Source organism: Pelobates fuscus, chromosome 1 (genome assembly GCF_036172605.1).
Source record: "Pelobates fuscus isolate aPelFus1 chromosome 1, aPelFus1.pri, whole genome shotgun sequence".
Lineage (NCBI taxonomy): Eukaryota > Metazoa > Chordata > Amphibia > Anura > Pelobatidae > Pelobates > Pelobates fuscus.
The window spans coordinates 433,529,854-433,543,815 of record NC_086317.1 but is presented as its reverse complement, the minus strand read 5'-3'; the positions used below and the strand labels follow the sequence as shown (position 1 = coordinate 433,543,815).

Below are 13,962 nucleotides of genomic sequence, written 5' to 3'. Positions count from 1 at the left end.
CAGTTATATGCCCGCCAAGACCAAAGATGTTCAGAAAATGGTTGGTAGTAAAGGAAGAGTAATTCACAGAATACTTGATGACAATTATGAGTATGGTTTGCTGACACCACGATAAGACGTAACAAATATTGGATTTACCTTTAGCTCGTATAAATGTTAACAAATAAGTTTCAAAAATAAAATGTAGACGATTTGTTTTTAAATCTGAAATACTTGTACTTTCCCTTAAAAAAAAAAAAAACAACAAATAATATATATATATATATATATATATATATTAATGTAACTACATGGATGTAAACTATTATACCCCTGTTTTTTTTCTTTGTTTTTTATGGTTAATATTTTAATTGTTACATTCTACACTAATTGTACTACTTGTTACTATCGATATGTACAATTATTTTTATGTGTAAAATTAAATAAAAATAATTGAAGAATTTTTTTTTTCTATAAAATTGATTTGTGATTTAATTTATAAATAAACAACCCAGCCTTGTGACAATTGTTCAAATGGAACAGAATTAAAAGGTGCTTGTGTGATTAGTTAAGTGATCATGCTATACATTTCCACCACATTTAAATTAATTGTTAATGCATCACATAAAATAAAATGTGTAAACATCCCAACACATTCTCGCGTTCTTAGATGTGCACTCAGGTGTAGGCAATAGAAGGTTAATGTAAAAAGACTTAAATAGGTCAAGTAAATAGCTGGAGGGAAAGTGTACATTTTCATTCAGCATCTTCTTAATAGACTATAACATTTCCAGGATCCAAGATGTCACACTTAGAAGGTTAACCTGAACCAATGTTTCAAAAATAAACACTTAATGCCAACAGTAAATCAGTGGGTTGTTTTCTGTTGATTACTCAATATTATGTTCTTTACGCTTCATAATCCTTGGTTGTAGTTGAAAGTGAAACTGAAGTGTGACATTTCCTGAGCAGAATGATTGTAGTGGAGTTCTGGAATTGAGTTGATTGACCTTTGTAGCGGAACATTGAGTTCTTTTACCAGTTTGGACCAGACTGCTTTTATTCATCACTTGGCAGCAGCTTACCATGTCTGATCTGGTTTATTTGCAACTATCACCAGCACCCGGTTCTTTTTTGACTCTGTTGTATGACTGCTACAATTACCTGTTCAGCAATGTGACATGTCAGTATGCTCTGAAAACTTTGCTGATCCAAACTGTGCTATTTAGTATTCATTTTCATCATGCCATTGTATCACTGCTCAATATGCAGCAGCACAGCGTATACATTCACAGCGTTGCAGCAAGCTCACATATAATATGCTGCAACTCGGCTGCTCAATTGAAAGCACTGTGGTGTCTCTTCTCTCAGTATTCTTCTCACCAGGACATTTCACAGTACAAGCAGCAGGTCTCTGCTAAAGTTGCTATATGAGCTGGCTCTATGTAGTTCTTTTGGTGCGAGAATTTGTCTTTTTATTTGGTCGAACCGCAGAACACCGCTTTATACTTCAATATTGAGCATAGTCACTCTACACCAGGGGTCCTTAAACTCCGGCCCCCCAGATGTTGCTGAACTACAACTGGCTATCTATGTAATTCAAAGAATCATGGGAGTTGTAGTTCAGCAACATCTGGGGGGCCGGAGTGTGAGGACCCCTGCTCTACACAATACTGGAACACATACAAACGCCACCTGATATCATCTTTCAGTTTTCTTTCTTTTTTTTTTTTTAATAACTGTTTTGCACTATACAATTGATGTATGTGCATGGACCTAATTATAACTGGATTCCAACTGCTTTATCAACATAATGCATTAGCAATCGAGGTCATCTCGAGCCTCGAATTTCCATATGAAGAGTAATGGTCCCACTAACACAGGGGGTATGCAGCCTTCTGCTCTCCAGATGTTTTGGATAATGGAAGATGTAGTAACATTATGGAAGATGTAATCCACAACATCTGGAGTGCCAAAGGTTTCCTACGCCTCCCTAATACATGTGCAGTACTGAGTTCACAGGGGTAGCCTATTCGTGAAGTAGGTGAGACGCAACTATAGAAGCATAAGAAGGAGAAACAAAAACACTTTTTCACAGATTTACAATAATGCAAAAAAAATAAAAAATAATAATAATCAAATAAGTCTTGGATGTTCCAAGATTGTATACTTATATTTTACGTGTGGAACTAGTGCAACTGTGCAATGTAACTTTAGAGCAAACCTGTAAATGAAGATTTTTGTATTTTTTTCCTGTGATAAATCATGCATTTAGATGGTATTGTCGTTAGTTTTTTTTTTTTTTTTTTTAAATCTCTAATATTTATTCATTAAACAGAATTTTCATTTTTTATTTTTTGTGTATTTTTTATTTTGTTTTCTGTAGATTGCTTTGTATATATGGCAGAAAGTTGAGAAACAGGAGCTCACTTCGGTGCGTGAATTTTGTACAGATAATCCGACCTCATCTAAAACCGAGACCTGTGCCACAGCATTTAACGGAACTCTGCTTTCCTGCGTAAGTAATGACAAACAAAAGAAGATCCGCTTTGACATTATTCCTTTATGCTTGGTGGTGTTTGCTTCAAAACAACCTTTGCATTTAATTATACAATCCACTTTTACGTATGAAAAAACAGCCAAATAATGACCCGCTGCCATATCTCTGTTGTCTTTTAGTTACACAGCCAAGCTTTTATGGCATTCTTGCTAGCAGATTTGTTTGTTTGTTTGTTTTTGTTTTTTAATCTCTGTACTATTATATCTTCACATTAATATTTGATATAACTTCAGCACGCACAGTTAAGCAGAAACTTTTTTTTGTTTTGTTTTTTAAAAACAAGGCCTGCTCTATCCTTTTATACAATGTGGTCTCACTGCAACTGCCAGGCTTTTAGAACTTAAAAGGGACACTACAGTCACCAGAACAACTACAGCTTATTGTATTTGTTCTGGTGAGTAGAATCCTTTCCTTCAGGCTTTTTGCTGTAAACACTGTCTTTTCAGAGAAAATGCAGTGTTTACATTACAGCCTAGGAACACAACACCTCCAGTGGCCACTCCTAAGATTGCTACTAGAGGTCATTTCTGGGGCAATTCAGCACTGACATTCGTTGTCTCCACCTTCTGCATTGAGACACTGAGCTTTCCTCATAGAGGAATGATTGGCTGAGAACATTACTTCTGATGATGTCAGCCAAGGAGGCAGATCCGGGTCAGAGCCAAAACCAGCAGATTGATTAAAGGTAAGATTTTACTATATTTAGGGGGGGTAATAGTTTAACCCTATAGTGTTCCTTAAAGATCCATCGTGCAAATATATATCTATATAGATTTAGGAGGGAGGGGGGATTTCAAAATATCCATCTCTTTGGTCAACAAATGAAGGAAAGTTTATTGAAATGTTTATTTTATTTGTGTATGTTTTCAGAGGAGGGTTTTTAGTTTTTTTTTTTTACTTGCTACAAATTGCTTTCTTCTCAGAATGGCAATAGAAGGGATATTTTGGTCAATGTAAACTCCTTTGAGGCATGCACCTGGAGTTGGAAGCTGATTTGTAGGGCCAATACAATTCAAATATCAATTAAGGAGCAAACATGTAAAACTTTTTGTACTTTATGCTGCGTTTTGGGTTTATATCCTCAGTCCATTAAGCTTAAAAGAAGAGTGTAACTAAAGATTATTTATTTCTCTGTTTTTGTTGTTGGACTGTGGGAAGCACTGTCGGGTACAAAGCAAGGCTTTTTCGTTGATTTTTCTGTAACATAGGTTGCCATAAGATAATTTGAGGTTGTTAATTGTGCAGCATACTGTTGTGGAATAAATAATCACAATTATTGATACGTTTCTGGAACAATATAACCTTCTCCTCATAATTGAGCCACCTTGGAGTCACACAACTATGTGCAGATGCATTCGTAATACCAAAGGGTACAATTTGATACTCTTTATGCACACAGCCGAGAAAAAGTATTACCATGTTTGTTTTCGGTTGTAAATTCCAATAAGCATTACATTGAAATTGAAAGGACATATGCCTGTGTTAACCTCAAATCAATCAGGTCAGTCCAAACACAATACTTTCATCAGCGCTTGGACAAAATGCTTATCCAATTCAGAGTCAAAAGGTCACCTGTAAGATGTGCTGTGGATGAATTATAGAGAATGTAGAACGCCCCAGTGAGCATTTAAAAATAATACTGTTTTTCCAACACACTGCTCTCAGATTTAGCTTGAACTCCATGTACAATTGTTATATATTCTTATGTTATTGTCATGTTTGTTGTTGTTTGTGTGTATTTTGTTTTTGTCAATGGGGAACAAAATGTGGTATCATTAGGGCTTATTTTGCCATTACTGGAGCCAACATTTTGTGTGCGTGTATATGTTTTCTAAATTGTGGTCTATTTCCCCAGTCATGTTATATTTGTTACAGAGGTCTTGAGGTCAGCAGAAGTGAACCATTACAGTTGTTTAACATGCCTACGTTCTGTCAAAAGTACCCATGTACTATTTATGCTTTGTTTTTATGTGGCAAGTACCTTTGCAGTCTGTTGTACAATGCCAAGAGCATACACCCACAAGAGTACCCATTTGCCACTTTTTTTTTTTTTTCCCCCAAGTCAAGTGCCCTGGCATTCTGTTATACAATGTTGAGTGCAAAAACTCATCTGAAGCCATGCCTGGTCGTGCCCCTTTCCGTGTATTTGCTTACTTGGTTGCCTCCACAGCTATTTCTGACAGCTTGATTTGTTCTGTATTTAGTGATCCTCACTCTATATTACAGTGTCCAGTATGAGTAGCTCTGTCTCACAGACCTATCTCTTTCTCTCTCTTATTGGGCCACACTCCTCTCTCACCTCCAATTCTGCTATTTTCCCACCTTGTTTTTTGGTTGCTGTTCCCCTAAATGCCTTTCCTATTGTATCTTTATACACTACCTCCTCTAGATTGTAAACTCGTTTTGTAGCAGGGTCCTCATCGACTTATTTTGTAACATTTTGTAATTGTCTCATTTATTGTTAAATTTCTCCCCTTGTATATTATGGTAAAGTGCTGCGGAAAAAGTTGGCAATATATAAATGCCAAGAATAGTAATAGTAATAGTGATTGTTAATTTGGACCTTTCACAACATTCCAGATATTTACACATTTTTAGTTCTATAATGTTTTAATAACTTCTGTGAAATTTGTTTATGTCTACTGTTCTCTTGGAACGAAGTTTTAGCTTTTTGTTAACCAGGCCAAACAATTGAAAAAAAGACAATTAGATCCTTTTGTCTCCAGTTCTTTAAAAACAAGTAACCCTTTTAAATACATTGAGTGAAGAGGTCGTAGTGGGTGGGAAACAAGGGGACACGCAGTCTTGTATGATAATTATAGCTTCTTTTTTTTTTTAAATCAAGCATACACAGTGAAGTACTACAATATTTTTATTTTATTTTTTGCGGTCTAGTTTTGAAAACTGGCTTTTGAATATTAAGTGACTGATCTAAAATGCTCTTTATAGGCTTTTCTCTATCTCTTTTTCTTGTTTTCAGTTTGTTTTGCAGAGTTGTTATTGCATTGTCTGTATAATTACAGTACAATGTGTTATCGCTAGCTTGAATTGTCCATTTTAAGGCAGTTTACTTGAAGTGCTCTCCGTAGATTGCAAGCTTATTATTGTGAATTAAATACTACGTTTTAGTGACCGTGCTTTAAACCAAAGTTGTTTATTAACTGGATCGTGAATTGAATATGGAATTCACTGTTATGTTGCCTAAAAATGAATGCACCTTGAAACCTATTCACCCATGTCACGTGGCCAACTGTCCCTCTTTTATACTAATTTCATTTTTACAAGTCTAAATTTCAGGTATTGTGAAAAATTCTTGTATGTAGAAAGTAATTAATACTGATTTAAGTAAATGAAGACTGAATAGATATATATAAAAATACATAGAGGTAGCTGCACTCACGGTCTTTAAAAATCCAATCTTGGGCGGCGGGGCCAAGCCAGCAAGCGGAGCAGACGCATGAAAGCTGAGCTCCTGCTTTACTAACCGATTATCCATGAATACTCGCCAAAATCGAGAGATACACTAAACCGGGATCCGCTACCTGAATACAGGAGGACCTGGTGATAAGCCTGACACTTTACCCGAGCGTTCTGGTGATCGGGAGCCCACGATGGCTAGCCCGTGGCCTGCAGTCGAAGGAGACGGGGAGAGACGGCCGCTCTGCCAATCCACAGACCGGAGCCGTGGACCCGCGGGCACCCGGCTCCCCCCCCCGGACCGGTGGGGGTTATCCCGGTCCAACCCCGAGAAGACACACACGGGCAGCAAGCCAGACGAGAGAGGCAGGCGAGCAGCGAGACGAGGCGCGGTCCCGCAATATGGCCGCCGCCACGTGCGCTCAGGCTGTGGAAATACCTGACCTCGTGGACAAGTTAGAGTCCATACTGGCAAAGTTCTGGCAGAAAATGGCAACCAAGGCACGAAACGCTGAGGCACACAGGCAGACTAAAAGCCCGCTGAAGGTACCGCCATTAATTTCACCATGCAGAATTAAATGTCCTCCTACAAAGAGAGCCAGAAAATGGCGCCTGACCAGACGGGGCTCCCGGCGGGCCCGCACATCCAAGCGACAGACCCTGCCAAAGACGGGGCACCATCGGGAACAACGCCCTGAACGACCCAGCCCACGAACCTGGCAAACGGAGGGGACCCTCCAGACTCCACATCTAGCCCAACGACGGGAACAGGCATTGCCGAAGGGAACCAGGTGGCACCTTCCGAGCCTCCTCCACTCACGCCACACGGACTTAACGCTACCCTCGAACATGCCACTGGACAAGCTCTAAGCGTCATTACGGGACACTGTAACACCCCAGCAGGGCGTCGGCTGATCCCGACGAGGAATGGACGAACCCAATTTTGCAAGTCATGTGGCCGGCAATGGTCTCTACTGTTTTCGTTTTATGTAGTCTCATTTTATTTAGCACAGTTAAAAATTGCAATGTACTAGGGGCAAGTAGCACACAGGGTGAGAATAGCCTCACGGGAATCCCAGGGTAAAATGGAAATGTGAAAACGCCCTAAGCGCACTCAACCCTACGAACCCGAACACACTATTAACCCTAGCTATCCAGTTTACCTGACTTATGGGCTCATACAAATCTAGTAATGTGACTCACGAGGGCTTCGATCAAGCTTAACCCTGCCTGCCCTAACTACCCTACCTCTCAAAGGAGTGATGCAGTCCACACAGTCAAACACCCAAGCTATACGACATGGTACTCACAGTCTTAAACACAGCCCGTGTGTGAGTTTTCTCAATTTCTCTCTTATGTTTAGCCTATGTTTTTTTAAGCATGTTACTAGTGTATAGGCAAAGTCCATATTCATGTACTCAATAACGTATCTCACGACTGCTGATGTACACAATCTTTAATTTACAAGCTCAAGTTTTCCTTAAAGTTTAATCTACATAACTTAAAAATGTGCAGTAATAGCAAATGTCATACTAATGTTATACTTGTTACGGATGCGCTTGACCTAGCTGTTGTGGCTATTCAAGCAAAATGTACAACTTGCACAACAAAAATAAAGAATTCAAAAAAAAAAAAAATCCAATCTTTATTGCAAAGTCTAGGTTAAAATCATTATCAACGTTTCAGTCCGCCATTCGGGACTTTCATCAGGATCAAAGAATAAGATACATATATGTAGTACGTAATTGATTTCTTGGTCCTGAGGAAAGTCCGAAATGCTGACTAAAACGTTGATCTTTTTATATAATTTGAAATAAAGAATTTGGCTTTTAGGAAGACCGTGAGTGCAGCCTAACTTTTGGATGTGTATTTACCTGAGCCCAGGCTATAAGCACCTGGCACTATTTGTATAATCGAGCTTGAGTGAGTGAGTGTGTGAGAGAGAGAAAGAGAGAGAGTAGCCACTGTCTTTTTTTTTTCTTAGAATATTTTTGATGACCGCTTTATATATATTTATGAAGTTATAAAGATTTCCTTTTGCCGTTATTGGCTCTTTCGGTTTTGGAGTGACTGAAAATGTGACAAGAAGAATAAAACCGTTGAATTTTCATGAATTTGGTTTATGTAAATATTGAATCTGGAGCTGTATTTTAGTCTGAGAAAATGTTAATGCATTTATCGGAATCAGATGTGGAAAGTGTCAAATTAAATTTTGGTACCTCTAAAATGGCAGTTTTTTCCATAAAATCATATTCCAGATGTTGGCTAATTTCACGACAGTTCAGGATACTTTATTATATTTATTTCTCTCTCATTGAGGTGCATTACATTATTCTTAGAAAAAATGTGAATCATTTGTAATGAAACAAGGTTTTGGGCTCTTAAATAAATGTGTTTTCCGTGTAAACAGCTTTTCAGAGGTCAAGAAGTTTTGAGAATTCTTTCTGTTATACATAACATTGAAAAAGAAACAATTGATGGGTTATGATGCACAATCTCTATAGTCATTCCGTGGTGATGACAAATCGTTGAAACGTTCCCAGACATGTGCAGTCAGCATGCGCAGATGTGCTGTCCACCATTATTATTGAAATATTATTTTATTTTATCAGAGTGTAACTGTTCATACTGTTTTTCAAATGGGAAAACAAAATGTGACAAAAGACTTTAACCAGGCTTAATCATTGCTTCTGTTACGCCAATAAACCTGTATGATTGGGACTTTGTATGTGCTTGTGGTCTTCATACTCATGCTCAAGTCTTGATGTTTATTGTTTCATTTATAGCTTTATTTCATGATTTCTAAATTTCCTTTGCATTCTGATCACCTGTTTATTCTTTTCATATTGAATATGCCTTGCTTGCTCTGGAAATAGATTGATCTTATATAATTCCATTGATTGCTTGGTAGCCTGTATAGGTCTTCCCTCCTGTACCCCCTTTTCAGGTAGGAGGGAAGCAGGCACACAATACTTGGGGTCACCAGGTTTTCTTTACTTTAACTGTGCAATAGCATCTTATCCAGCTTTGTATTCATCCTGCCCCCCATACACACGTACACTGCGCCACATGTACGCTGCACCCCTCACACGTACACATACTACTGCCTCTACCCCAGGTGTGTTGTCAAACGGTTCTTATACGGTTTGACTGCTTACTCTGGGAGGGCGTCACAGCACTCTTGGCATCATAACCACTACAGAGAGCTGTATCAGTGCCCCTCCTGAGGTTAGGTTCTGTATGCCCCTCAGCTTAGTGAAATAATTATTTGGGCCCCCCCTATTGCAAAGATGGCCAAAAGGTAGATGCTTTTGTCGTACAACTACTACAATGCTTTATGTTAATTTGCCCATTCTTGTAGGGTTGTATTTATTACTGAGCAGTGTTTGTGTTTGAATGTAAGCATAATTTTGTATGGAGTGTGTGTGAATGTAGTGTGCAGTGTTGTGTGCTGTTATGTACTGATGCCATTTGAAAACAGTGGTTTATTTGTGAGTAGTGCTTGCCTTTGACTGTAGAGGTGTATCTTTATGTATTGTTGATATATGAATGCAGGGGTGTATTTGTGTGTAGTGTTAGCGTTTCAATGCTAAAATGTATGCACATTTACATATACACTGTCACATGCAGATACAGACACACACTGACACACATACACAAGTACAGACATGCTGATACACAGGTGCAGACACTGACACACACACACACACACACACACACACACATTGACAAACATGCAGATACACATAATGTCACACATTCAGGTATGCAGATACACTGATACACATAATGATACTGTAACGGAGCTCCGTGTACTCCGACCGAGTACCCTCCATTGACGGATGCTCCTAGCGCTTCCAGAGGACTCCAAGCACTGCAGACGACACCACAACCACCGCAGGCTCCACCACCGCCGTAGCTTAACTGGAGCCGCGCCGTCTTCCTTCCACCCTGGATCGGTTTCTGTCCTCCAGGACTGTGTGGGGAAGACCTCTCCTCCAGGAGAGCGTGTCCGGAACAAGCTCTTAACAGAGCTAAGTGATTAAGCTCAGGGGAATATGCAGAGCATAGCAATCCCCAGTGTGATACAGCAATTCCCTCCAATAACGAGACGAGGCATACATCAAACATAAACACTTCCAAAAATCAGCCAAATCCCTCCAGTGGATCAAAAGTTAGCTGGAGGTCCCTTTATGACCGACCGCAAGCACAATTTCCTGCCCAAAACAGTTCCATAGATTTGGGCTGTGCGGTCGGTCAATTTCATGCCGAAAAACAACTAAGTCCCATTTCGAACGGGACTTAGTCTCTGGAGCTGAAAAACGAAGTGTAGGAGAAGGTAAGGGTCAGCAGTGTTCGGTAAAATGTGTAGCCGATTTCAGTTCCACAGAATCTTTAGCATACACCGCTGACCGCATTCGAATGAACAAAGATGGCCGCCACCACGTGTTCCTTTGCACGAACTGCGGCCACCCAGCGGTCGGCAATTAACCTGCAGTAACCTCACAGCCTGGGAGGTAAATTGCCTGCATACTTTAACTTCTGGGTGGTCCGCCTGTGTGGTACTTGGTTCAGTAAGCCCTATTTACTGAACCAAGTGGGAGAGAGCCAGGGGCAAGTTATTTTACAGGTCTGGGGACATAGTCTTAAAGGGGTATTGTTCAGCAAAGTCACAATATGTCCCCAGACGGTTCTTAAAGGGCCATACACACCCAATAAAAGTTAATAAGTTTTCAGGGGCACAATCTTCCAGGGGCCATAGTCATGAGGAAGGAGGCTGGCAAATAGGCTTCTCCACAATCCAGGGAAGCAGGGCAATTTTCCATTTAAAGGGCCAGTTACAAATAGCGATTTGTAACAGATACTCATGCCGGTACAAACACTGACATACATGCAGATACAAAGGGGCACAAAGATACACAGATAGGTGCACAGACGCACACAGATGTAGGCATGTAGCTTGATCCACATAAAGACATGCAGATAGATACACTGACATACAAACTAATACACACACATGCAAAATGTAAATTTTTTAGCTACCCTTCTGTGGGTCCAGTCTTTTGGCTGAAGCTGTTCGGAGTCAAATGCTCTCCCAGTTCTCCCCCTCTCTATCTTCTACTTCCCACGCTGCTCGGTGTTAGCTGGGATTAAGTGACTGGCTGTCACTTTGTCCCATGCTGCCATTATTACAGAGGCCCTGTTGCGCTATTTAAGCACCATAGTGCACGAGCAGGCCACTGAAGACACATTGCCATCGGATGGCCCTAAGTGCATGGGCCTGCACGTGGACCCCTGTGCAGCTGCACCAGATGTAGTTCTGCCAATGGTGACCAGTGAAATATTACTTGACTTCATATTTCTTAATGTTACAGATGACTGCTGAAGTACATTTCACAGACTTGCTTTTCAGTACCTTAAAGTAGCAATCTATGATCAAAAACCATTACAGTGAGCTGTAGTGGTTACGGTGCCAGAAGTGCCGTGAAGCCCACAAATGTAATGTTTGACTTCTTACCTGGGGTTTGTTAGGTGCCTATCCTCTACACATTCTTTAGCTCTATTCACTGTAGTAGTTATGATGCTTGCAGTGTTCCTTTCGGCAACTAGTACAGATATTTATATTGCGCCAAGATATTCTGCAGTGCTGTACAATAAGTAAAGAAGGCAAACATTTAATTCTAACAAAACTTGCATGATGTACAGGAACAGTTGGTAAAGAAGGCACTGCTCAAATGAGCTTACAATCTAAAGACAAAACTGTACTGTAGCATTACAGATGAACTCCTCCAAATGTATGTACCGTATATACTCGAGTATAAGCCGAGTTTTTCAGCACATTTTTTGTGCTGAAAAACCCCACCTCGGCTTATACTCGAGTCAGAGTCTGTATTATGGCAATTTACATTGCCATAATACAGACTGGGGGGAGAGGGGTGCTGGCAGAGCTGTACTTACCTTTCCTGCAGCTCCTGTCAGCTCTCTCCTCCTCCGCGCCGTCCGTTCAGCACCTCGGTCAGCTCCCAGTGTAAGTCTCGCGAGAGCCGCGGCTTTCGCGAGACTTACACTGGGAGCTGACAGAGGGAGCTGCACAGACCGCGCGGAGGAGGAGAGAGCTGACAGGAGCTGCAGGAAAGGTAAGTACAGCTTTGCCAGCACCCCTCTCCCCCCACTGAACTACCAATGACACTGGACCACCAGGGAAGGAGCCCCCCTCCCTGGCAAGCTAGCAAGCAGGGAGGGGGGACAAAAAAAAAAAGATAATTTAAAAAAAAAACAATTAATAATAATTAAATAATAAATAATAATAAAAATAAAAAAATAATAATATAAAAAAAATAATTAATAATATATAAAATGCCCACCCCCACCAACACACACTGCATCACACACTGCATCACACACTCACACTTCATTCATATACACACACCGCACTCACACACACTGCATTCACACACTGCATTCATTCACACACTGCACTCATACACGCACTGCACTCATACACGCACTGCACTCATACACGCACTGCACTCATACACGCACTGCACTCATACACGCACTGCACTCATACACGCACTGCACTCATACACGCACTGCACTCATACACGCACTGCACTCATACACGCACTGCACTCATACACGCACTGCACTCATACACGCACTGCACTCATACACACACTGCACTCATACACACACACACACTGCACTCATACACACACACACACTGCACTCATACACACACACACTGCACTCGCACTGCATTCATACGCACACACTGCATTCATTATATACACACACTGTAAATAAATATTCAATTAATATAATTTTTTTAGGATCTAATTTTATTTAGAAATTTACCAGTAGCTGCTGCATTTCCCACCCTAGTCTTATACTCTAATCAATACGTTTTCCCAGTTTTTTGGGGTAAAATTAGGGGCCTCGGCTTATATTCGGGTCGGCTTATACTCGAGTATATACGGTATGTATTATTGTTTTTAATATTTAGTATTTTTCAAATTTCCATATAGTCATTATACTTTTATTTTGCTATACTAACTGAATCAATGTACCGCAGGCAGTTATTTTTTTATGCAATAGTAATATTTCAGTCTCTTGTTGTGAAACTAGTATAACCTTAAAGGGAAACCATAATTTCTCTGAAAATTACATTGTTATTGAAAATCACCTATAACTTGTGTTAACCTTTTTTTTTTTTTTTTTTTTTTTTTCATGTGATGCTCCATTTTCTTTTAAATTCTTATTAAAGAAATATGTTTACACCATACCCATACAGTCCACTATAGTGGTTATGGTTCCAGGAATACTCCCACACTTTCTCACTATAGTCAAACTGTTTTTACAGCGGTGAGAATTCTTGCTCTGGGTCCACCAGTTTCTCTCCCCGCCTCCATTACCTCAGCCAGAGAGGTGGAATCAGGTCTTGGCTATGAAGAGCTAACAGAAGCTCTTTAGGCTGATGTAGTGGAAAGGTGCCCTGCAGACCCCAAGGTTAGAAGTCAAACTGTTCTTAAACGGTTTTACTACTTAGAACAGGCGGTGTGCAAGGTTAGCCCTGTGCGCTGTAGTAGTTATCTTGCCAATACAGCACACTGTAGTAGTTAGGCAGCTTAGAATAGTATAGCAGATGACATCATAGTCCAGGCACAGCCAGGCCATGTATTCCATTGGATGAGGAGAAATAGAAATATTGTTTTTCTCCTCCTCTCGCTGTGCTCTCTGTATGCTGATGGACAGATGCACAGCTGGGTTTTTAAATGATTAACAGGGAGCCAAGATAGGGATGCCTAGTAGTATAAAAACATAGTCAAAATCATGTGAAGAGAGACTGTTTCCTTTAAATATAATTCATGTTAATATCATAAAGAAGCTTGCAATATAGAACTCATCCACAACTCTCGAACCCTATAAAACACACAAGTGCTTATGTACAATTAATAATTCAAACTTCCCTACTTAACATGTGAACTGCGGCAGAGTGTAATGGA

The 13,962-nt window shown here is 40.1% G+C and overlaps 1 protein-coding gene across 1 annotated transcript in view; it reads left to right on the top strand.

Annotated features, from left to right (window-relative positions):
• Positions 1–13,962, top strand: part of B3GLCT (beta 3-glucosyltransferase) — a 366,333-nt gene that overhangs the window by 298,643 nt on the left and 53,728 nt on the right. Inside the window, exon 9 of the mRNA XM_063429471.1 lies at positions 2,366–2,497. Coding sequence (XP_063285541.1) covers positions 2,366–2,497 — 132 coding nt within the window. The remainder of the gene's footprint in view (positions 1–2,365; positions 2,498–13,962) is intronic.